This window comes from Rhinolophus hipposideros (genome assembly GCF_964194185.1).
Source record: "Rhinolophus hipposideros genome assembly, chromosome: 15".
NCBI classification, from domain to species: Eukaryota; Metazoa; Chordata; class Mammalia; order Chiroptera; family Rhinolophidae; genus Rhinolophus; species Rhinolophus hipposideros.
In genome coordinates this window covers 46,658,835-46,685,980 of record NC_138061.1, presented here as the reverse complement: position 1 = coordinate 46,685,980, position 27,146 = coordinate 46,658,835, and the positions used below count along the sequence as shown (strand labels likewise).

Here is a 27,146-nt window from a genome sequence, read left to right as displayed (position 1 = left end):
CGTTTTTCACAGATCCCATGTATTTTCAAAATTGCTTTGAATAAATAAATCAAGTCTCACTTCATAGATGTTTAGTTTTCCTAGGCTATAAAGCATATCGGGTACTTGAGATACCTGTTAAAGAAAACCTAATAGAGGAAATGTATTCAGATATTGTTACAAGGGTATCTCTGGGCCAGGATTGTGTTAGTAAGTAGAAAAGTGGGAAGCATTAATGAGGAAACCATATCAAAGAGCCCGTAGTTTATTTTCTTTCAGCTTCTATGGATATTTTCTCCCATGCTGATGGAATTAAAAAGGCAATAAATATTTTTATGTCTTAATGAATTGTGATAGTTGATTTACATGGAAGAAAACCTGTACTGTGTGCAGTTGCATTGTTTGAATTATTTTTGTTAAAAGGGAAATTTCTTGAATTTTGGTGGCTCAGTCTTTAAACCATAGTTTATTTACCTGAAATACTCTTTTTTTCTTCAGTTATAGCATGGCATAATTTTAGTTTAGCTTTTCTTGGCCATAAAGGAAACATTCCAGAATCCATTAGTAAAAAGTTTTTCACATTTTATTTTATTTAATTTATTTATTTTAAAATTAAGTTTATTTCCTTTGATTTTTTTTTTTTTTTTTTTTTTTTTTTTTAAAGCATGCAGCTCCCAGTGGCCCCTGCGGGGATTGAACCAGCAACTTTGGTGTTATTACCACCGCGTTCTAACCAACTGAGCTAACCGGCACCCCTCACGTTATTTTAAAATCTCCTAATTATTCATTTTTTAATATCTAAGTTTAGTGTCATTTTACTCCTTTGCTAGGTGTCATTCTCTACTGATACAACACATTTTTAGTTTTTCATAGTTTTTTTTCCTAATTATAGAAGTATTACATATTCTTGGTAGAGAATTTGATGAATACAGGAAAATAAAAATCAACCTTAATGCTGTCATATATAAATACTATTGTCATTTGACACTTTTTCTGTACTTCTGATTATAGACTGGGAGTATGTTCTTTTGTCTCAACTTTTTTTTCAGTAATAAATGAATAACAATTTAGTAGTTATTTCCCCACGTTTTTATATGTTTAGGGATATTGTTAATGATCATTTAACATTTTATCATTTAAATGTACCAAAATTTTTTTTGTGTTCTGTCTACTATTTTTTGGAATTTATTTCCAGATTTTTGTTATAAGTAATGCTACCATGAATATATATATATAAATTTAGTCTTTATTTGCATCTCTGTTTATTTCTTTAGGAAAAAGAACATCTTAAATTTTAGCACATGTAGAAAGAACAATAACTAAATTTATTTAAAAAATTTTAAGCACAGTTGTGCCTCACTTCATGAAGTTGATAAGCCCATAAGAAGATACTCGCAAATGAAAGTTTTGAAAATGTATTCACTTGACAAACTTTTGAGTATAATGTGGTGAATATCAACTAAAGATTTAGAAGGGAAGATAAAATAAATGCACAAATAAATAGAATGCATATAAAATGTGCTAGGTCTTATAAGATACATAAACAGAGTGCTGTGTAGAGCTGAATATTATAACTAATCATTTGGGATGGAGTGGATTGTAGGTGAGTTTCTATAGGGAAGACAGCATATGAACTGGAAGGATGTACAGTATTCCAAGGAGGAAAAACTGAAGAAGAGTGTTTTATAGGTAAAGCAGCTCAAATGGCAATAGCCAAATCTGAGGACCTATTAAGGGAACATAAGTAGTAGTCCACTTAACTGAAATGTGGGAGAATGGTGAGCAAGAAGTTTAAAAAGGTAAAATTGAGGTCAGTTTACAGAATTAATCATATTAGGGAGCTTGAATTTAATTTGATGGCTATGCACTGATAGTTTGTAATAAGAATTATCAGGTTTTTATAAAAGGGGAGAGAATTTGGAGGTATAGAAATTAGGCTATAATGGTAGTCTTGTAAAATAAGAAGGGAGTAGATAGATCAAGGAGAGATCCTGGAAGCAGAATGGACAGGCTTTGGTATAGAAGTGAACAGCAGGAGTCAAGGGAGGACCCAGGTGTGATCCTAGGCTGAGTAAGTAATTAGTAGAAATAGGGAATCCAGGAAAAGGAGAGATATTACCTACTTTGTTTTAGAAGGAAAGATAAAAAATTTGGTGAGGTGAATTTTGTTTTGAACTTGTATAACAATATTCAGTGATCAGTAAGAAGTTCAGTACTGTAAATGGGAAGAAAGATGAGGGCCAAAGGCACGAGATGTTTTATTTCCAGTTTTGTTTTATCTTCAGTTCATAGTAGGCTAATATTTCAACTGTAAATTTCTTACTGGTTCCAACCTATCCTAATTTTGTGCTTTTGTGAGACTGTTTAAAGCACTACACAATATAGCACCTTTTAGGTAAATTTATAACCTAAATGGTTGCCAATTCTACTTCATCTGTTTTGTAAACTTGAAGTTTTATATGTAGATAAAATTAAAGCACTTATTTGCCAGGTACTATCTGATAGCCTGCTCATTTGAATTTTAATATTTTCATTTCTTCTCGCTTGACAGACAAAAAAGAACCCTATTAGTTAATTATGTCTGGCTTTATGGCTTCCTTCCAGGTTTTACTGGAAACAAAACTTTTGAAGTCACAGGATGCAATCACACAGAAGTTGCCTTTGATTCTACTCATAGCTGAAATAATTGTAACTATAAGTTGTATATGTGCTGGCATGTAAACAAGAGCCCCTGGGAAATGTGCCTCTGAGATAATGCTGTTGCTTCTTGAAAGGGAAATGGGAGTGGGGAAGGAACAGGGTCAGGCTAATATAGGCATTTTTGTTCTTATTGGCTGTCTTGGAGCTGTCATGGTGACACGGGGTGGAGATTTTTCTTGGCTGCCATGCTAATAGCATTGTAATCTATTATAGTCAGCTAAAGTTCACCTGAAGTGGTACGATGGCATCCTGGATCCTCTAGGCCGCCAAAGTTCTGGGATTGGAGTAGCGCTCCTTAACTGCTGACCTTGCCTCCTCCTCCCTACTCCCTCTTGTAGCCCTATTCTTCTGCCTACAGTAACATTCGTATAAATTGATAAATTCTTATGAGGATATCTTGGCTGCACATGTCAGAATTACAAGTGCACGTACCCTTTCTCCAAAAAAATCCAGGAATATAACTCTTGCTTTGATAGCTACATTTGTACATGTACAAAACAACTTACTATACTGCAACATTGTTTCAACAGCAAAACGTTAGAAATGACCTTGTGATTATCTGTTAGGAACTGGTAAAATTGTGGTCCATTCAGTCAATGTAATACAATGCTCTGTAGTGTGAAATGAAAAGAATGATGGAGTTCTTTGTATACTAATATGGAAAGATCTCAAAGATACATTAAGTAAAAAGAGCAAGGTGTAGATAGAACATTATGTAGAAAGCTATATTTTGGGTAAAATACACACACACATTTGCTTATAGATACATTGAAAAACCCTGGAAGGATACATAACAACTAATAACAGTAGTTACTCTTGGTGCAGAGGTAAGGCAAGGGGTTAGAACTATTTTGGTGAGAATGTGAATGTTAGATTTTTCACTGCATGCTTTTTTTAAAAAAAAAAAAAAAACCACAATGTAAATATGTTATCTATTCATTTTTTTAAAAAAGGCTGGGCTCTGCAATTAGAATGCTTGGATACAAATCCTGGCTCTGTTACTTTTTAGCAGTGTTATTTTGGGCATATTGCTTAACCTCTCTGTGCCTGTGTTTTCTTCTGTAAAATTAGGATAATCATGCCAAACTCCTAGGTTGGTTGTAAGGAGTGAGATAACATATGAAGTGCAAAGAGCAATGCCTGGCATGTGGTTCGTGCTCAGGAAATGTTTGCTTAAAAGAAAGAAGCTGTTAATATTAGAGTGGGAATTTAATTTTACGTCTGCCTTTCACTGAGGTTGGTATTAATGTTGTTTGCATGTTTGCCTTCAGATAGACAGTACATGTCTTTTCATTTACAATTGAAGTTCAGGTATTAATAAATACCTGTCTTCCCACAAATGAGTGTCATCCTACTATGTCCCAGACATTGTGCTGAGCATTAAAGTACTTTACCTTTAGTCTTCAATATCCTTGTTGGAGCCTAGATTCAAAACTATGCCAAATTTTCAAAAAATGTCTGTGATGCTGAAGTTAATTCTATATTGGAGCAAAATACAAAATGAATTGGGTTCATTTATCATCAGACTTTAAAGATATGGTACGGAAAAAAAGTTAAAGGTGTCCTGTTTTGTTCCTGTAAAAATCACATAAATGATAGTAGATCCAGCATTTATTTTCAAAAGTTTTCTTAATGATGAATAATTAGAAGATGTCTTAGTCTATTCAGGCTGCTCTAACAAAATTACTATAGTCTGGGTAGCTTAACCAACAAACATTTCTCACAGTTTTGAAGTTGAGGAGTCACTAGCAGATTTGGTATCTGGTGACGACTGCATTTCTTGGAGTCCCCATTTCATACATGGCCATCTCCTTACTGTGTCCTCACATGGCAGAAGTGGTGAGGGAGTTTTCTGGGAAAGAGCACTAATCTCATTCATGAGGGTGGGTCCCTAATCACACCGCAGGCCCCTCCTAATACTATCATATTGGGGGTTAGGAGATTTTAACATGAATTTTGGGGTGACACAGACTTGCAGTGTATAACACAAGATATAGTTTGTGTTTCTTGAATGAACCCATGATCAGTGTATTTTATTGGATGTGCCACAGGAAGAGAAGAAAATTATAGACTCTTGTTTCATTGAGCTTGATGGCCATCATCTGCGTTATAACCACAATTAAAAAATTGAAAACTCTTCTAAGAGATGGTAAAGTTGGTGTGGTCATAAGAGGAAACAAGAATGAGGCTTGAAGAAGTTTATTACACTCAGGTCCCAGAGAGAGGGATTACCACATCCCACACTGGGACACAGAGGAAGACACCAGGGTAGTCAGGAAGGAGGACAGGAGCACAGAGGAGAGTTTAGATTATGGCCTTTATTAGGGTTTCCCTGGGAAAGGCAAGACGGGGCAGAATAAACAGTTTAGGATTGGATAGTTTGATAAATTCCTCTAGGCTTTGGGCTATAAGGTAGATTTTTAATTTCCTGGGGCACCTGGCCCTTGGGTGATTTAGGGTAGGAAAAATATTGGCTTGGTGTGTGTGAGATAAGCACGTAGTTGGTGGTATAAACTGAATTGGTTGCTTTGCATATGTAGGTGTGCTACTACTACACTTAGCTAGGAATTAGCTCGGGGAGGGGCCATCTCTGCAGGGCCCTGTAAGCACCTCTCCCGCACCCCAATGTCAGAGCATCAAGAATACAGAAAATAAGAAAAGATAGTTAATACAATTGGCCCTGTGATGAATGGATGCCAAACATACAAATAAAGAATGTAAGAAAACACAGAACGTAAACTCTGCTAGGATATTCTGAGAAAGAAATTGCCTTAAAAAGAAATTGAACTAAAGCAACTAATTTGATATATATATGCCGGAGTCTGTATTTCAAATTTTCCTTTCCTCTTTAATTTCAGCAGTTTCTAGATGTCCAGAAAGGACTTTTCTAAAGAAAAAAAAATACTGTAAAGCCCTAAGTATTTATAAAATTTTAAGTATAGTAGTTTGAAAATTAATTAAAAACGTAATCATGTTATTTAAATATTAACAAGAGGACAGCGGTTCAATAAATAGGAAAAGGTTTATATCTTAGGACCTTTATGAAGTAAGGATGATGGTACACCTGCTTCATGGTGTTATGGGGATTAAATGAGATTAAATAAAGTGCTTTAGCACAGTGTCAGGTACATAGTATGCTCTTTATGTATGTTAACAGTATACCTCTATGTAGATAGAATTTGTAAAAGGAATATGAACTTGTAAACAAATCCATAATAAAGAATTTAAAAAATTGAGTTGGTTATGTCTCCATATGAATATTATTTTATTGTGGGCAGTCAACTAAGACATGTAAGTTACTTTACCTGTATATTAACTTTATGTTTTATCAGGGAACTCGTTAAAATGTTTTCACGACCTTGGATTGTATTATACCATTCCAAATTCCTATTAGTAATTACTGGCAATAATTTAGTTAAATGAAATTAACTTTTCATTTAATTTTTTGATGTTTTAGTTTTATTTAATTCCTAATTTGTTTTATATTATACTTTATGATCACTATATGCATTATATTAAACACCCTTTAAAGTGTCAGTAAGCAATAATTTCACTTTAGGAAGAGGGATTAAGTGAAGTAGCCTTTGGTTATTTGTTATCTCTGTAACGAAATTAGCAATATCATTTAAAGTATAAAAAGCATTCTGAATTATTTGTTGGTGCTATTTACTAATCTCAAGTGATTAGTGTCCTCATCTTTCAAAAGTCAGAATCATAAAATGTATCAACCACACATTGAGTTGTTTAAACAATTAAAGAACAATAGAAGAAAAAACACTTGTAGATAACCACTGTTGACAATTTAGTATTTATTTTTCCAGTCTTCTGCATATATATTGTGGCTATGTGTGATAAAGTTTTAAACAAGAATGGAGTTAATTATATAGTGCCTTTCTAATTTTATAAAATGGTATGTTGTGAATTTAAAATTTTTAGTGATGGATTTTAAGTGTACTTTGTATTGATCTTGTTAGAGTTTTGAGTGACTCAGAGAAAGGAAGAGGAAACTTGTATTTAGCATCTAGTGAGACATGATAGGACAGAGGATTTTGAATCTTAAGCTGTGGCAGGATTTAAGGAGTTGAAACGGTGCCTCTTTAAATTAGCTGTTTAACAAAGTATGTTCCTTCTGACTTTAGTTTTGTAATTGTTATCAACATGGCTGTGCTTGTTAAATAATGTTCATAACAATATTGTTTTTATATCTTATAATTTGAGCATAAAACATCAAAGGTTTTTGTTTTCCATATAAAGCATTGCTAGTTCAAACTTTGTTGGAATTCAGTTTTTTAAAATTAACATTCTATGTAGGTCTTCATTAAATTCATAGACCACATTAAGAGTTAAGATTAATTGTGGACTTGGCTCCTTCTTGGTAATTGTGCTGTTATATGAGATAATCCCTGATTTATGAATGAATTGTGTTTTTAAAAACTTTAAATTTTTCTTTACTTATGGAATATTGCTAGATATCAAACAGATTTTTAAACCAATCTTCTTTAAAACACAGACGTAAGTATAATATTCTATTAGTAATTACATTTAACGCTCTGTGTCACATTTTCTATAGAAAAATTCATTTGAGTTTTAAATTTGGATGTCAGACATTTATCTGCATCCTTCACCTGTCCTGGCTTGTTTAGCTCTCTTGCTTTATCAGTTCTAGAAGATGAGGATTGATACTTGTGGGCAGCATTTCACTTAACTAAACATCACATTTTAAAGATACACAGTATCTGACTGTAGCCTCTGTTTCCTAGGTAAGAAATTGTATTACTCCAGGTTAGTTATTTTCCTAGTATTTGGATTTTGGGGACACAAAGGACTTTTGTTCCTGTGGAACAACATTTTATAAGTTGGGGGCTTTCTATACCTTAAAAAAAATTATTTTTTATGGTTACCAAAATAATACATCCTTTATTTCTTTTTTAAAGTTACAGAAATGTATGATTTAAAAAGTGGAATACACTTTTTGCCCTACATACTAAAGATTACTACTGTTTGTTTATATTTTCATATCTTACACCTGTATTAAAATACACAATTCTGTACACATATATATGAAAGATCTGTGGTTTGTTTTTTCATTTAATGTATTTCTGTCTTTTCATGTTACTGTATAGACATCCTTTTTAATAGAAGCATCAACTTTTATTATATGAATATTCCATAATTTATTTACCTACCTATTACTCGAAATCAGGTTATTTCCTGTTGTGTTATTATAGTTATAAACTGTTATTCAGTAAACATCGTTTTACAGTGTATAATAAATTCCTAAAAGGAAAGCTAGGTCAAAGGGCATGCATATTTAGAATTGTAATACATACTGTCAATTTGCTCTCTAGAAAGTTTATTTTTGTTTATAATTGAAAGATCGTTTAGAGAAAATGTGTCTTTTGCCAATTTTGTATAAATTTTTTTTTTGCCATTTTTTTAATCCTTTGGCATGGAAATAACGTAATTATGAAATAGAAACTTCTAAATTTCAAAATCAGGTTATCTGTAATTGAATTAGTCAGAATGAGTTAATTCTTTCTGTGGATCACTTGTTCAAAAATATTTTTCAATTATAGTTGACACAATGTTATATTAGTTTCAGGTCTACAACATAGTGATTAGACAATTATATACTTTATGAAGTGATCACCATGGTTACTGTAGTACCCATCTAGCATGTGGATCACCTTTGAAACATAGATTGTAATATTTGGCTGACTTGACAGGAATGTTTTAAACCTGAAAATATTTATTCATGTGTATTCGTTTGCTAGGGCTGCCATAACACTGGGTGACTTAAATAACAGAAATGTATTATAGTTCTGGAGGCTAGAAATCGAAGGTCAGGGTGTCGGCAGGTTGGTTCCTTCTAAAGGCTTTGAGGGAAGGATCTGTTCCAGGCTTCTCTCCTAGCTTCTCATGGTTTACAGACAATCTTAGGCATTCCTTCTCATGTCATTGTCCTCGTGTGCCTGTCTGAGACCAGGTTATCCCTTTTATTAGGAGACAAGTCATATTGGATTAGGGGCCTACCCTACTCCTGTGTGACCTCATCTTAAGTAATTACATCCTCAACGACCCTGTTTCCAAATACAGCCACATTCTGAGTTACTGGGGATTAGGACTTCAACATAAGAATTTTGGGGGGACACATCCCATAACAATAAGATTTTGAGATCTGTGGATGACAGAGGATATAGAGTGACATGAAAATGTTGGTATTTTTTCTCAAATAGCTGTTTTAGAGTTTTTATGAACTAGAAACTAGAGTAAGATGCAGTTTTTTTGTTTTTTTTAAATAAAACTTTGCCTAAGATTCTTTAAATTTGCTGACTGGACAACAGTCTAATGAAAACCTAATGTCATTCATTTTCCTGAGAAAATAGTTTTCTCCAGGAGCAGGTTAAAGCCTAGAGCAAATTTTTTTCTCACCCCAGATTTGCAAGTGATCTAGGTACTCCATGACTGATTCAAAAGGGATCTTGGGCTTGGGAAACCAGAAACAAATATAGAGGATGGAGCTTTCCTTCCTTTCAAAAATGACATCAGTAGGATGAAAGACCTTATCCTACTCTCCCTACCCCCAGTGAAATTTGAGAGTATATTTCTTTTACATTAGAGATAATTAATGTCAGGTCTTGGATAAGTTTGTTACAAGGCAGCTGTTGATAATACAAATGCCTCGGGGGTTCTCGCAACCTGTTTTTTCAGAATCCCTGCAGAGGTGTTTTAAAGGATAAAAGCCTAAGGCCCTCATCACCTCCCTCTATTCTTGTTTATATTCTTTCTCTTCTGACCCAAGTGGGGGGCTTAGGGAAGGGAGCCTGCTGCTCACACTAGTCTGCTCACGCTAGTTGGGGAGAGCTGATAAGATGCAGCTTTTTTTGTTGTTGTTTTTTTAATTGGGGAATATTGGGGAACAGTGTGTTTCTCCAGGGCCCATCAGCTCCAAGTCGTTGTCCTATGATCTGGTCGTGGAGGGCGCAGCTCAGCTCCAAGTCCAGTTGCCCTTTTCAATCGTAGTTGCAGAGGGCACAGCCTACCATCCCATGTGGGAATTGAACTGGCAACCTTGTTGTTGGCAGCTCGTGCTCTAACCAACTGAGCCCTCCTGCTGCCCCACCGGCAGCTCAGTGGCAGCTCTTTGCCTTCAATCTAGTTGTGGAGGGTGCAGCTCACTGCCCATGTGGGAATCGAATCAGCAGCCCTGTTTTTCAGAGCTCTGCACTCTACATCCGGCCGCCCCATGATGCAGCTTTTGAGATGCTAGTTGTGAATGTATTACTAATGATGTTTTTATAGTATTATCTTTATCCCCAATGGGAAACACATTCTTTTTTTTTTAAAGGTTTTATTGGGGAAGAGGAACAGGACTTTATTGGGGAACAGAGTGTACTTCCAGGACTTTTTTCCAAGTCAAGTTGTTGTACATTCAGTCTTAGTTGTGGAGGGCGCAGCTCAGCTCCAGGTCCAGTTGCCATTGCTAGTTGTGGGGGGCACAGCCCACCGTCCCTTGCGGGAGTCGAACCAGTAACCTTCTGGTTGAGAGCCCAAACTCCAACTAACTGAGCCATCTGGGAGCTCAGTGGCAGCTCAGCTCAAGGTGCCGAGTTCAATCTAGTTGCAGGGGGCACTACCCACCATTCCTTGAGGGACTCGAGGAATTGAACTGGCAACCTTGTGGTTGAGAGCCCACTGGCCCATGTGGGAATTGAACCGGCAGCCTTTGGAGTTAGGAGCATGGAGCTCCAACCGCCTGAGCCCTGGGCCGGCCCCCGTGCCATTAGTTTTAAACAATAATTGCAATTTTACAATATAAGTGTAAGAACCAGAAGCAATGATGAGCTAAGACTTATTAGAGATGTATTTGGAATATATCTGCTATCAGTATTTATACAAGATGGATATATTACATGCATCTCTAGTTCTTTATCTTTCCTGTTTTTGCATTTGTCTCTGAAAAAAGTGTATTTTTTTTCTTTCTCTGGACAGTCTCCTCCACTTATGTTTTCTTTGCCCTTTTGTGCCTCCCAGAACTAAATGTTCCCTTTTTTCTTTCCTTGAAGAGGAATATCGTAAACCATAAATGTTGATATGAATACAGTATTACTTTTCTCAGGCTTAAAAATTTTTTTTTTAGTTGGGGAATATTGGGGAACAGTGTGTTTTTCCAGGATCCATTGGCTCCAAGTCAAATTGTTATTTTTCAATCTAGTTGTGGAGGACGCAGCCCACTGGCCCTCCAGTGGGAATCCAACTGGCGACCTTGGTGTTATGAGCACTGCACTCTAATCAACTGAGCCAACCGGCTGCCCACCATCTGTATATCTTTCTTTCTTTTTTCTTTTTTATTGGGGAACAGTGTGTACTTCCAGGACTTTTCCAAGTTAAGTTGTTGTCTTTTCAATCTTAGTTGATGGAGGGCGCAGCTCAGCTCCAGGACCAGTTGCCGTTGTTAGCTGTAGGGGGCGCAGCCCACCATCCCTTGTGGGAGTCTAACCAGCAAACTTGTGGTTGAGAGCCGGCGATCCAATCAACTGAGCCATCTGGCCACTTGGGAGCTGAGCGGCAGCTCATTAACTTCATTCTAGTTCAGGAGGGCGCAGCTCGCTGGCCCTTGTGGAAATCCAACTGGCAGTCCTGTTGCCCAGAGCTCGTGTTCTAACCAACTGAGTGACCCGTCCACCACTGTGTAACTTTCTTGATGAGTTGTCTGTTCAGGTATTTTGCCGATTTTTTAATTGGATGATTTATTTTCTTGTTGAGTTTTAAAGAGCTTTTTTGGGTATTTTGGATAATAGTCCTCCATTAGGTATGTCTTCTGCATTTTTTTTCTCCCAGTCTGTGGTTTGTCTTCTCAGTCCCTTGATAAATGTAAACTTTTGTAATTGAAGGTTAACCCATGTATAAAACCACACAAATTAAGTGTATGGTTTTATGCATTTTTTAAGTGAACATACTGGCCTTCAGTGTAGTTTGAATTTGCATTTCTCTCATCAGTGAAATTTGGGCATCTTCTCAAATGATTCAGGGCCATTTCTCTTCTGTGAATTGTCAGTTCATATCCTTTGGCCATTTTTCTCTGAATTACTGTTTCTTTTTTCCTAGTAAGTCTTTAAAAGTTGGAGATGTTGTTTCTTTGTTTGAGATATGAATAGCATTTTCCCCTGTTTTTCGTTTTCTTTTTAAAGATTTTATTGGGGGAGGGGAACAGGACTTTATTGGGGAACAGTGTGTTCCCAAGTCAAGTTGTTATCCTTTCAATCATAGTTGTGGAGGGCGCAGCTCAGTTGCCTGTTGTTAGTTGCAGGGGGCGCTGCCCACCATCCCTTGAGGGACTCTGAGGAGTCGAACTGGCAACCTTGTGGTTGAGAGCCCACTGGCCCATGTGGGAATCGAACCGGCAGCCTTCGGAGTTAGGAGCATGGAGCTCTAACCGCCTGAGCCACCGGGCATGCCCTCCCGTTTTTCTTATCAGTCTTTTCACTTTGCTTTTAGTTTGTGTATTTTGTTATAACAAATTAAATTTTCTCAAAGGAGTACATGGAATCTCTTCCTCTTCTCTCTGCTGAGAACTTAGCCTAAGTGTCAGTGTCTTCCAGAATTCTTCCTGGTATCTTTCAAGTTTTTAGTAAATATCTCCTGTTCCCATGTCCCTTTTGTAAATCTTTATCTTAGCATTTAATCACAGTCTTTACCTTACCTGTTTTGCTATAGGCTGTAAACTCCTTGAAAGCTAGAACTCTGTTTTATTTATCTTTGTGTCTCTAATTCTTGGAGGACAAGAGGTATACAGTAAATAATAGTGTTTGGTCTGATTGATTGTTTCTTGAATATTTGATGCCTTTGATTTTACGCCATTGATATCTAAGTACTCTTCATTTGTTATTATTTAACCATCCCTCTTGTCATCTTGTCATTTTCTGCTCTTTACTAATTTTCCTTGAGGATTGTTTTGGAGAGACATTGACTTATTTTGGGGCCCTCTGTGAGAGAGAACAGATCTTTTGTGTTTTATTTCTTTCTTAATAATTAAGATTTATAGGCAAGTTTTGATGTAAACAGGTGATGCCATATTTTTAAGTCCTTTTTCTTAATTTTTTTAGGGGGCAGTGTGTAGTATCTTTTTTCCTTTTTTGTTTTTGTATGTTTCTGCAATATAATTTTATAAAAATATACAAAAAGTGAGAGAATCGTATAATGAACTTATATGTATTATTCAATAGCTTCATGAGTTATTAACTCATTGTACTTTAAGGTAAGTATTTAAAACACATCATTAGAGTTGTAAAGATTCCTAGAGGCTATCTAGGGTTAACCTCTCACCCCATAATGCAGATAGTAAACCAGATACAATGTGAATTTTTTGTATGTAGGGATTTAAACCTTCTTAATGCAAGCTGTTTGATTACTGAACAGCTGCATTTGTACATTGAGCTAAAATGTACTTCTGAAGAAACCCTGCTTAATTTAGTTTTAACAACTCTTCAACACAAGGCTTTCAGTTTTGAAGACGGAAATTAATAGCTTTCTTATTAAGCTAAAACAGTTAATTTTAAATGGCATCTTAAAAAAACTTGTAGTGGTACTTAGTAAAAAATTGATAACATTACACCTCTTAAAGAGACTAAGGAAAAAATTTCACTTAATGATTTGTCAGTGGTTACTGACTATCTTATGAAGGATCAGTATTTTAAATTAGTTTCTGATTTAAAACTTGAACACAGTTTAACCACATATACATACGGAGTTTTTATATCTTAGATGTTAAAATGGCAGTTCATAAACTGAAACCTATTTGTTGTGGTTACATTGCCTTTCAGTTCTCTTCAGTATATCCAGTAGATGCTTTGTTTATGAGCTCTGTAAAGACTTTGTTTTCTATCAGAAATTGCCAACTCAGAGTATTTCATTGAGTTCAGAATCGCTCCATGGTAGTGTCTGTTTGGTAATGTATGTGTCAATTGTGATTTTATTAAAAGAGAAACAGCTCAGGTTATTTAAATGATTCCCTTTTCAGCTGGACTTCTCTTTTATTGGTAATGGCTTTGAATGAAGAACACTTACAGAGGAAATCTTTACAAACGCTTAACATCTTCCCCTAAATGTTCCAGTCACTTAATATTCTGAGTTGATTATGCCCTGTGATGTATATCTGTATTTACCACAATGAAAATTTTGTATGTAACATATTTGTTAGATTTTTCAGAATAACTTAAGTTGTACTTAGTCTATATTTCAGCATTTTCTTAGCTTTTTTCATACCAGATGAAGACTGTGTTTTATTCTCAGTAGGATTTCAAAACTAGAATGTAATGTCTCTCTTTTTGTTTTCTGTAGAGCAGGTTGTTGCCCTGGACGCCCAAAATATTGTAGCTGTTTCATGTGGAGAAGCTCATACATTAGCACTAAATGACAAGGGCCAGGTATATGCTTGGGGTCTCGATTTTGATGGACAACTTGGCCTGCTAGGATCAGAGGAATGTATCAGAGTACCCAGGTAACAAAGGTGACCAAAATGAGGTCTTTAATAATCCTTTACCATGAATTTGTTATCTAAATTCTGCTTACTGAGGGCATGTAAGAGTTCACACCTAATTATTTCTCCTTGTTGAGTTCTTGAGTTTACTAGTTGGATTCTTGCCTTTAGTTTGGACTGAATGCTTTTTTCATATATACCTCATATTTCCTCCCATATTTATGTTTGTAAAGAAAAGGGATGGGGAAATATATATTTTGTTATAAATTTTGTCTTACTAAAAGTTTTAAGTGGGTTTGATTAATTTAACTACTAATTCTATCTTGAGTACCCCAGCTATCAACATATTTACTAAACATTGGTTGGTTGCATGTTTCTCTGTCTTGTTTTTTTAGTCTTTATTGTTTTTATTGAATATAGAAGTTCAACATGCTTAGTGGAAAAAGATTTCAATGACTTTCCACATTTTTACATAGCAGTGACTATGATTTAATTTATGTTAACCATTAAATTTGTCGTAGATTATTTAAAAATTAAAAAATAAACAATGCTTCATCATTGTTGTAGTCTTAAACAGATTTACAAAGGGCATACTTATTGTTTTAATACTGAAAATTACAAGAGCGTGAACATAGCTAGGTAAAAATCTAAAGATTTAAAGAAAAGTATCCAGTTTCTTTTAGATACGTGAATAATACAGTGATGCTCAGTTTTTATAATTATACAAATTCTTTCCACCTTAAACTCTTCTTTCTTCCTAGTAATAGCTGTAGGGACAAAAGAGAACTCTCCAGGGAACAAAAGAATTAACTGAATTTTAGATTTTCTCCAGGTAGCATTTTTTTCACATTTAGATACTTTGTTTTTAATTTAAAATTTACAGTGTTTGCTTTCAGTTAAGAAATAGGATGTAACTACTAGAAGAAGAAAATGGGGCAAAGAACTCATATTTCAGAAGAGGAACTCTTATCACTGTTAGAAATGAGGGGTTTTTTCCTTAAACTATGAAAGGTAGCTAGTTCCTTCAGTAAACCTATAACCTTCCCTCCGTATATGTTTATTAATGAAAATCTTAAAATATACATTTAAAGTATTTGCTTTGTTTTAATATATTAAAAGTTTTGTTATCTTTAGTTTGATATTTTATACTTGTTGCTGAAATGGACTGTTGAGACTTCTCGATACATCACATTCACATATTTTCTTTATTGAACTTGTAAACAAATTCCACAAAACTCAACAAATTTCTTCCCCTTTGTTTCTTTTGCAATAATAATTAAATAAACACTATTTGCATTATGTTTTTAATGTCTCTTGATGATGTTTTTGGGAGAAAATCTTTTTCCCTAATAAATTGAATTATTTTAGTCATTTCAATTTTGATTTCTTTCAGAAAATAGTAATTTTCAACCAAACAATGACTGGCTAGATAATACAAAGCATTCTTAGAAACATCGTAACTTCACGTTTGTCATGTCTCTACTGTTTTTAATTCCTCTCACAGTTCTTGTAGAATGGGGTCTCTAATTTAAGATTTTAAAAATTTTGTGATTTTACTATTGAAAAGGGACTTACATGTTAGATTTTCTAAGTTAATGTTCTCAAAAACCATGATTCATGGCAGAGCTTTCTAGTTTCCCTTATTTTTACTCCATTGGTCTCTTAATTCTCCTACTTACATTTTTGTTGCTGTTCATTTCTGGTATAAGAGATTTCAGTCAGTAATCTGTAGATAATTAGGAAATAGGAAAGAATTTTATAAGGATTATAAGGAGAGAATTTTATAAGAATTATAAGGAGAGAATTTTACTGTATGACAATTTATTTGAAGGTTATCCAATAAATTATGTATTTGTGACTACTGTTTTATGAACCTGGATGGGAGACCTAAAAGAGATGTTACTTATGTCCTTTGCTTTAAACTTCTCTGTTTTTGTATTTGCTAAACATCTGTATTAACTTGAAGCTGTGTGTTAAGGCATTTACTCCTGTTTACGCTTATCAATTTTTCATGGATTATCTGATTTGTTGTGGCATACGTATAGTTTTTACTGATTTTTCATGTCTTAAAGGGTAATGTAGTATTTCAGTAGAAATATATTTTTATGAAAGATTACCAGGGATTTTTTTTTTTAAAATTCAGTATCAAATAATTTTTCAGATGCAAGTCTTTTTCTAGATGCTTAAATATGTCAGCCAGCTTTATAAATTTCACATACATTTTGAATAAAACATTTATAAAGGATAGGAAACTCAAATATATGTAAATAGATTTTTAAAAATTAGTGTTTGTGATTTTTATGAGTAATCAGAAATACGAAGATTCACATTAGGCTGGACTTCCTTGAGAACAAAATCCATTTTTATGCCAGTAGAGAAGAGTAAATTAAGTGGCACTTTAAAATTAGAGAAGAATGTAAAATTAATAATAAATTGTATTTGGAACTCGTACTAGTTTGATAATCTTTTCCTAGTTCCAGTTTTTTTTGTTTTGAAATTGTTATTTGGATAAAGACTAATTATTTAATATCAGTGGTCTCTGTAGACCTGCATTGTTGGCTAGTAATTTCTTTTTATGTAGGATATATGTTACACATTTATAAATAAAATTTTAAGCCTAATTTTACTATCTTTTAGTTGAATGTAAGCACTTTTCCTTTAGAAAAATTGTTGTTGGCAATAAAGTTGTATTTTTTCCCCCAGTTCTATTGTTGGACATATGCAATAAAAAATTATGACAGGATGGTGTAATACGATCCTGTGAGAACAGTTGTTTCTAGACTGTAGAAATTAAATATGCTGGAATTGTCAGCTTGGTCAAAAACAAAATTTATTTTCTTCTTTTTTTTTTTTTTTACTTCAAAATTTATTTTCTTGATTTCGCTCTGTTTTAAACATAAATCACAATGGTTTTAATACTAGGCTTTGAAGCCTTTACAAATTCACATGGTGTTTTCATTACATGCTTTTTGCCAGGCACTGTGATAGATGCTATGGATTCCATGCGTATAAGACACATAGTCTACCTTCACAGAACTTGTTTAACAGAGTTCACTAGTGATAAATGAGTAAATATACCAGTAATTAGTGATAAATACTGTAAGGAAAACACAATCCTGTGAGAATGTAGTTTTTTGAAATGTTTTATTTGGTCTTGCAAATTGGACTTGATTAATTTTTGTTTTTGCATTGCTTATGTTTGATTTTGCTAATTGCAGAAAAATAGCATTTTGCTACATTTTAAAATCTGAAGGTACATTGAATCCTGCTAACTTGTTGGATTCTGCTAAATTGTAGCAGTAAAACTCTTAGGTTTTGTAGATAAGAATATAAATACACTAAATAGAAATATTTTTAATACAATAGTATGGAATTAGAGTAATTCTCCTTTCTCCTCAAAATTTTATTTGCTGAATGAAGCTGCCTCCAGAAAATCATGAGTATCGACACTCTGGTCAGAACTCTAATTTGGTTTAAACAGGTCAGGTGGCAGTATAAGGTAAAGGGAAATAAGAAACATAATATGTTTTTGTCTCACTTTTTTTCTTCTTGAAAACATTCATTCAAGAAAATAAGTAGAATGACCAGGTGAAGGGAACTACTTAAGAAAACCTGGGATGGTTCATGCACAAAGTTACTTGATTTTTGGAATGTTTTAAAAATTAGCCTTTAGAATTACATTGTAGTTAAAGAAAAATCAGAAATGGGGGGAAAAAGAAACATGAAAATATAAGGAAAAACCACAAAGTGGCAGAAATATGACCAACCTCATCAATGATCATAATAAATGTGAATTGATTAAATTTCCCTAGTAAGGAATTAAGTTGAATATCACTGAATTAGATGTAAGGCAAAAGGATAGCCCAAAAGGAATAGGCTTCATAATTTGTGAATTAGTAGTACCACATTTCAGGAATCCATATTCGTTCTTAACGAACATGATGGAGGAGAACATATATTAAAACTAAGCCTAACACCACTTTTAGACAAATTAGATCATGTACATTGCCAAGTTTTACATGTTAAAGTAAAGATTTTTTTAAATTTTGATAATAAAAGAAAATATCTAAATTGTAAAAGCACTCTGAGGGATATTTGAAACGTGAACAAAGTTTGCTTAAGTGTTGTCCTTTCAAAGTATTCTCCCATCACATCTTTTAATTTTTTTCATATTTAGATTTTGTTTACTGATATTAGCATAAATTTTTGGTAAATTGGGCTTGTATAAAAAAAAATACCAAACTGTTAAGTCAGTAGTAAACTGCTTGTGTATAGTAGTCAATAAATAGCTTATATAAATTAGCTTACAGAAATTCAGAATTAACTGATCCTGATCTCTATTCTTATTTTCTAGAAATATTAAAAGTTTGTCAGATATCCATATAGTACAGGTTGCTTGTGGTTACTATCATTCACTTGCACTTTCTAAAGGTAAGCATTATTTTTATTTTCCTTTTTCAGTTTTATGACTTGATAATTTTAATTGAGCAGAAAAGTCCTCCAACTATGTTCTACTTATTCAAGATTGTCTTGGTTCTTCTTAATCCTTTTCATTTCCATACACATTTTAGAATTAGCTTGTGAGTTTTCACAGACACACCAAGAAACTACTGGGATTTTGATTGGGATTGTATTGTCTCTATAAATCAATTTGAGGAAAGTTGCACTTTGTATTTTCATTCTTGAACATGCTTTATCCCTCCATTTATTTTAATCTTATTTTTTCTCAGTAGTATTTTGTTTTCTATGGATAGGTCTTACACACCTGTTATTAGCTTTTTGCCTAGGTATTTGATATTTTTTGTTATTGTGAGTGGTATCATTGTCAAATTGTTTATTGCTAGTATATAGACCTGAAGTTGTTTTTTGCGTCTAATTGTTTCTTTACTCTGTTAAAAGCTATTTCATCATAGCTGGAAAAGGTTATAACTTGCCCAATCTCATTTGATCTCACAGATAAACTTTTTATGAATAAAAACAGAAGGACAAGATTCCTATTAGCTTTGTTTTCTTTACTTTCTTATCCAGTTTTTCATATGCGAGCTAAGGATTGTAACTGGTTTAGCGAAGAACCCGCTATATGTTTGTTTTTTACCATTAAAAAAAAAATTCAAGTGGCTTCTCTATTATTGTGACTATTTTAATGCATTAAATGTGTAGTGATGTCTAGTATGAATGAAGCACTAGTCTAGTGCTGTGGGGAAATACAGGTAAGTTAAGAGACAGTTTTAGAGACCATACCATCTGGTGAAAGAGGCAGATATACAAATAAATAATGATAGATTAAGGCAGAAAAAAAAATATTGTTTTGGTCAAGGTGAAAGTAAAATGCTGGGGGAATGAAGAAAAGTATAACTAGTTCCAGTCAATAGAATGAGTAGTGTTGAGGGGATTGGTATTTGATGCAAGTCTTGAAAGATGAGTAGAATTTATTCAGAATTGAATAAATTTTTAGCAATAGGGGAAATGTTGAGGATTGGCTAAGATGATAATATTAGTAAGGGCATAGAATCAGGAAAGCATTTTTTAAATTTGAGTATTGGCATGTAGTTTTATGTGGGTATTGTGAAAGCATGGGAGATACACTTCAGTTGAGGCTGAAATAAACACAAATGTGTTACAAAGGGCCCTAAATGTCATATTAAGGAATTGAAACTTCTACAGGCAGTGGGGAAGCTGGCGTCCCTGTATTCTTGGTTGTTATTTTGCCAACTCCTCTTGATGTTTTTGTAGGTAGATCCAAGATAAATTTAAACCCAGAGGTTTTACTACTGAGGGCAGTTTTCTGTCTTACAGGTATTCTTTTGCCTTGTTCGGCTTTGTGCTTTTTTAGCACACTATCTTATTCATTTAATGAATTTTTTTTGACCACTTAGCATGAAGTAGGCACATTACGGTGTACAATATGCAGTGGTCAGCAGTATGCTACTAGCCCTGTTGGTGCAGTCATACAAATAACAGTGTAATTACATACTATGAAAAGGGACTGTAAAGGAAAAAGTTCAGGATATTTAAAACATGTAACAGGAGGACTGAACTTAATCTGGGAGATCAAAGAAGGCTTCCTGCTGGGAGAGAGTAGAAATGAACTAGACAGAGATGAGGGGAAGGGAACAGCAAGTATGTGAGAAATGGAGGATGTAAAGGAAGGCAAGTATGGCTAGAGGGAAGAGACTGATACGAAACGAGCTTGGAAACAGGGAACCTTATAGGCCTTGTTAGAAGTATTTATCCCAAGAGCAGTGAGAAGGCACTGACATATTGTTTTTGGATGAGCAACATCAGATCTGCATTTTTATAGTATTTCTATGTATATGTATGAATGTCTGCTAGTATGTGTATAGAATAATTCTGAAAGTACCTGTCAGTAATTGGTAAGAGTAGTTGTCTCTTGGGAGAGGAACCAGAGACCTAATTTTGAAGGAAGACTTACTTTAAGTGTGTACTATTTTATAGTATGAATTTTGAAAAATCAGTTACTAGTTTAGTGATATTTATTTAATAAAAATAAATAAAAATATGTCTAAAGTTGCAAAACGGAGTGGCAGTGGGGAAGCAAAAGTGACAAGCAGAACTGTCATAGGAACCAGGTGAGATGATGGGGAATAGATCTATTTGCCATTTTTTTTCTTTAGAAAGAAAACTGTATGTAACTTGGTGATAGATAATAGATTGATACCAATCTCTGTATACAGTAAAAGGAGGAGAGTGAGTATTAAGGATGACTCCCTATGTTTATAACTTGTGCTACTGAGTTAGTTAGGATGTCATTTATTGGTATGGGAAACACTGGAAGAGGTCCAGGTGTGGGAAGTAGAGTGGGGGTCATAAGTTGAGTTTGGAATACACTGAGCTAGAAGTGCCTTGAAATATCCAAGTGTAGATATCATGCAAATAATGGGATACATGGGTTTATTGTTCAGAAGTCTGGGCTAGTGATAAAATTTTGAATGTAAAAAATATTTCTTTTAATGTGATCGGCATATAATTGATAACTGAAACCTTGAACTTGGATGAGTGCTTCTTAGGAGAAATCACAGAATAAAAGTGAGACCTGAGGAATATTAAAAAGAGATAGTCCTTTTTTGAGGAGCATAAGGAAACGAGCTGCCCCCCCCACCCCCGTTATTATGACTTGCTCATTCATCAGTAAAGTCAGTCAAATTAAAGTGTACTAAATATAGAATGTCCTTCTAGGTAGCATTATATTTCCATATAAACAATAAACTTAATAAAGAGGAGTATGTATTTCCATTTGACGAAAGGGAGAATATCCCAGAATAACTGATCTTCAAATGAAACTTTGTATGTGTGAGAAAAATTGTTAATGTTATGATTTTTGTTTTATAGCAAGTGAAGTCTTCTGCTGGGGACAGAATAAGTATGGCCAATTGGGTTTAGGCATTGACTGTAAAAAACAAGGTTCACCACAGCGGATTAAGTCTTTACTTGGAATCCCTTTCATGCAAGTTGCAGCAGGAGGAGCCCATAGTTTTGTACTTACCCTTTCTGGAGCTATCTTTGGATGGGGACGCAACAAATTTGGTCAACTAGGTCTTAATGATGAAAATGGTAGGTTCTTATTATGTATAGATAAATGTACTTTTAAAAAGAGATGATCTTTTGAGATGGATCAGTGATTCTTAGTGTCATAGAGAAATGTACTCAAACCTTCCCGGATAGGGAGGTGGGGATGAGAGGTTAATTTAAAAATTCCATTTGAAAATATTTTTAGGGAATGGGGTAAGGCCCCGAAAATAACATTTTATCATAAAATAAACTATAGAAAGTATATCTGGTCAAAAAATTTTTGTTGTTGGATGTTCATTAAAAGTAAGCTGAAAACATTACTTCAAACTGGTAACCACATTATTGGCCAACATTGGTGGAAAGAAGCAATAAAATTATTCTGGAAAGTAATAAGCGTTAATCTATTTGAGATTTTCAAGGAAATATTTAAATAATCTGAGTCATTAAATTAATCTTTAGTTTGGGCTTCACTTTTAACATTGATGTTAAGAGTCTTGAAAATAAACATTTTCAACATTGAATTTAAAAATACTATAACTACTTGAAACAAGTTGGGATCTTGGAATTGATTTTTCATAACTACTGTATATTATTAGGCTGAATGCCAGTATTTGAAATACAGAAACTAATTTCATGAAGTTCAACATAATTATAATGACTTCAATGGACAAAAGTGAGTTGTTGATCTAGTAACAACTGGTAATGATAAGCAAATAGTCTCAGAAAGAATTTTGAAATACTTTGTTCTGCATAAGAAAAACATGTCAAATTAGGGCATTATATCTCTTTCCTGCTAGAAAATAGCAGAAAGTATAATTTTTAAACTTTTAAGTATGATCCTGTGAGCTTCATTATCATGAGGAAAATAAAAAGAATGATGTGTATATCTTAGAAGCAGTTGAATAGCTTTGAAATTCCTTGATTGCTGATTGGCATTTAGGCAATTTAACATGTAAATTACTCTTTTTAAATCCCTTCCTTATCACAGTAGAATAGAAAGAAAGGTCTGGAACCCAATTTAGGCTTGTACTGCAAAATCATTGAATCATGGTTAAAATTATTTAGATATCACTGTCTACAGAGCTTTTGAAGCTGTAGAGGAAACACACTTTAGAATAGTTTTAATTTAAAAAATATCGTTAACGTCTCTTGTTGGAATTTTCAGATAGGTATGTTCCTAATTTACTAAAGTCACTAAGAACTCAGAAAATAGTTTATATTTGTTGTGGAGAAGATCATACTGCTGCACTAACCAAGGTATTGTACTCCTATGAAACTTCTTTATTATTACTCATAGTGGCTATTTCATAATTCGTAAATGTTATAATGATATTTACATGAAAACTTGAGTGTTAATTGATTTCTAAAAAATGATTTATCTTAAAAGGACCTAGATTATTCTAAATATACCTTAAGTTTCAAATTTGTTGTACGTTATGAAATGTAAGTTGTAACCTATTGTTAAATGTGATGATAATGTATTGTTGAGTTTCTCAGGTTCATGTGAAATACTGCTTAAACAATATTTTGAATGAAGTAATTCCTTTTAAGTTTATCGGACTTGCCATGCAGAGTGTATCTATTTGGCTTATAAATATTATATAACAAGTAATAGAGGAGAATGAATCCCTCTATTATCCATAGATCAAATATTATGCAAGCAATTATAATGAGCTTTCATCACAGTCTTGTTAATGGCTTTAACTCTGACGTCTTACTTTATTGGGTGTGTGCCAATTCATTGTCAGTACTGCATAGTACTTCTCTAGTGATTAGAAGTAAAACAAAAATAAAAACATTAACCTTTCCCAGGAACATTATTTTTTATAGTCATGTTAATGTAGAGGAACTGGCAAGGTTTCATTGACTAAATTAGATATTAATTTTTTTGCTTTCTTTTCTTTCTTTGTCCTGCATAGTAGATGAAGTTGGCAAGAAAAAATTAATTTCTAATCAGACTTTATAAAATTCTACACATTCCCACCTTGGAATTTTAGGATAAGAATTATTCTTAGTCATTACCAAATATAGTATACTCAAGGTACTTCAAAAAATTGTGACCAATTATAAAAGTTCATTTTTAAAAATTTTGTATTACTTACTTTTAGTAAGGAAGTTTTACTCTTCTGCTGATCTTATTACCGTATCTTACTGATTCAGATTACAAATGTAATCACTAAAGTCTTATTAAATCATGTTGGCAAGTTGTAAATTTTAGTCATTCTTTTCTGTCATTGGTATTTGGAAGAAATAAGGTTATTTTGAAATAATAGTAAAACATATTTTGTGTAATATCATTCCTTTGGACTTTGTGTTAGAAGGACTCACAATGTTAATGCTTTTCAAATTCAACCTTTCAAATAGCCTTCTTTTCCCAGGATATATAACCACATAATACTGAATTTTTTAAAATGCCAATTCTGTTAATCTTCTGTATTCCTCTTCTCAAGAAAATTGCTGAGGAAACTTGTTCACTGGGCTTTTGGTGTGTATTATTTTAAACAAAGTCATATAATTTTAAATATCCTCAAACTAAAACATTATGTTTTCCTTTGATTTAAGTTTGAATATAGTTCCCTATCTATATATCTTTAGCTTTTCTGGAAGAATTTCTTAACAAATAAATTGGATTGCTTTATGAAGCAGTGTCTTTGCTTAAAACGTACATAAGGAATGACAGGGAAAAAATTTAAAACACACTTTTAATGACAATAAGTGGGAAGACATGCGTTTTAATGGATATGAGGACACTACCATAAAGATGTCAAATATTTTCAAATTCATTGTGCAAATCACATACACCTTTTGACTTAGCAATCCCAATTTTAAGAATCTGTCCCAAAGATACGAAATTCTGTATGCAGGAGACCATTTATTACGGCATTAATTTAACAGCAAAAGAATGGAAGAATGCTAATGTTCATAAGTAACAGCCTAGTTGGATAAACTGTGGTAACTCTGTGCAGTGGAATTACCATGCGCGATAAAACAGAATGAGGAAGATCACTGTTATGCTGTGGAATGATCTTCAGGATATATTGTTAAGTAAAAAGAGGAAAGAGCAGAATAGTTGGCCTTTTGTATAAGAAGGTAAAATATGAACATATTACATGTTATTTATATTTAAAAAAAATTAATAGCTAAATCAAATGTACCTTGCCTTAGAGTTTTGACTTTGGATCCTACAAACTGTTATACATACTAAAAAGCAAATATATAAACATTTCGTAAAAATTAAAAACAAAAACATAACTAGTGGCACAACTACAGAAGAATTCTTTTAGGTCATTATAAATTACAGTATTTTGTTTTACATCCCTAGTGGGAAATATCCTAGGAATAAACAACTCACAGAGAAATGTTCCGTAGTCTTATTGTTAATAGTAAACTTGGTAGTATTACTTTTAATATATTTTATAGAGTAGGATAAAGCAAATAAATACTTATTTTACTGTCATTGGAAGATATGCTTTTTTTTTTTTTTAAACGATTTTTTTATTGGGGAAGGGGAAGAGGACTTTATTGGGGAACAGTGTGTATTTCCAGGACTTTTTTTTTCCAAGTCAAGTTGTTGTCCTTTCAATCTTAGTTGTAGAGGGTGCTGTTCAGCTTCAAGTTGTTGTCCTCTCAGTCTTAGTTGTGGAGGGCGCAGCTCAGCTCCAGGTTCAGTTGCTGTTGTGAGTTGCAGGGGGCGAAGCCCACCATCCCTTGTGGGACTCAAGGAGTTGAACTGACAAGCTTGTGGTTGAGAGTCCACTGGCCCATGTGGGAATCGAACCGGCAGCCTTCGGAGTTAGGAGCACAGAGCTCCAACCGCCTGAGCCACCGGGCCGACCCAGAAGCTATGCTTTTTTAATTCAGAGAAAAGAGACAAAAAGTAGTAGGAGTCAAATTAAAACCCCTGTGATCTTTACTTTGAATCACAGTATCAGTATGAACTTTTTGTTTCTTTCCTTCTGAAAATTTGGGTGGCTTTGTTTGTGTTTTTGCCATGACCACATTAAGGTCCTAGAATTAATTAGCCATGTAAAATCTGTAAGCAGTGAACATCCCTTGATTGATGTAGACTGTATATTAAAAGGTACCAGGGCTTTTAGAGAAGAATAGCCTTGGGCGTTGTGTGTTTAAAAACTCAAAGGCTATTAACGTTATGTCAGAAGGACAACATGAAGGTACTTTCATCGGTCTACAAAAAGAAATAATGACTGAAATAAATGGAAATACACCAAATATGTAAAAATCCATGACTCCATAATGATATTCTTCTTCCCCAAATTAACAAAAAGCACACTTAATTGCTTATCTTTGGAGGTTGCTAGGACAACAACTCATTTTTCCCAAAAATTAGTAAATAAGAATAATTTTTCCTGCCTCTTATTTGCAAATTGAATTTCAGAATAACTTAACAGTTGATGAATTAAATTCTTTATAGAAGAATTCCAACTAACCCAGAAGAAATAATACAAGTACGAAATCTCCATTTTCTACTCCCTGATGGATCTAGGTAAAGATCAACAAAATTAAGCTTAATAGGGATGAATTAGGCTAAAATACACATTGACCTGCTTTTTAAAAAATTATAGTTGACATGCAATATTTTTATTTTTTATTTTGAACTACTTATTTTTAACATCACCAACCAGACACACGCTATGCAGTACAGTAATCAGGAAAATTTAGGAAAATTTAAACATGGCTTCAGTATTAGATGGTATTAAGAAGTTAATAGTAAAGGGCTCAGTTCATCAAGAGGATATAACAATTGTACCTATATAGCACCCAACATAGAACACCTAAACATATTTAAGCAAATATTAACAGATCTTAAGGCAGAAACAGGCAAAAACTCAATAATAGCAGAGGACTTCAGTACCCACTTTGAACAATGGATAGGTCATCCAGCCAGAAAATCAATAAGGAAATATTGGACTTGAACTACATTATATATCAAGTGGACCTAACAGACATATACAGAACATTTGTCACAAAACAAATGAACAAATTTAAGAAGGTTGAAATCATATCAAGCATCTTTTCCAACCAAAATGGTATGAATGTAGGGATTAAAACAGGAAAGCTGGAATATTTCTAGTATGTGGAAATTAAAAGCATACTTCTGAATAAGTAGTAGGTCAAAGAAGAAATAACAGGGAAATCAAAAAATATCTTGACAAATGAAAATGGAAACACAACATACCCTAACTTGTGGGATGTAGCAAAAGCAGCTCTTAATGGGAGGTTTATATTAATAAACACCCTCATTAAGAAAAAGTGATTTCAAATAAACAGTCTACCTTTATACCTCAAGGAAGTAGGGGGGAAAAAAACAAACTGAGCCCATAATTATCAGAAGGATGGAAATAAAAATCAGAGCAGAAATTAATGAAATAGAGACCAGAAAAACATTAGATAAGATGATAGAACTAAGACCTGTTTTTCTGGAAAGGTGAAAAAATTG

At 33.6% G+C, this 27,146-nt stretch overlaps 1 protein-coding gene across 6 annotated transcripts in view; it reads left to right on the top strand.

Annotated features, from left to right (window-relative positions):
* The window catches only part of HERC4 (HECT and RLD domain containing E3 ubiquitin protein ligase 4), a 108,395-nt gene that overhangs the window by 8,310 nt on the left and 72,939 nt on the right, over window positions 1–27,146 (top strand). For all 6 annotated transcript variants that reach the window (XM_081075334.1, XM_081075331.1, XM_081075335.1 and 3 more), the window contains 4 exons: window positions 14,020–14,179; window positions 18,513–18,589; window positions 21,509–21,730; window positions 22,854–22,945. In XM_081075334.1, coding sequence (XP_080931460.1) covers window positions 14,020–14,179; window positions 18,513–18,589; window positions 21,509–21,730; window positions 22,854–22,945 — 551 coding nt within the window. The remainder of the gene's footprint in view (window positions 1–14,019; window positions 14,180–18,512; window positions 18,590–21,508; window positions 21,731–22,853; window positions 22,946–27,146) is intronic.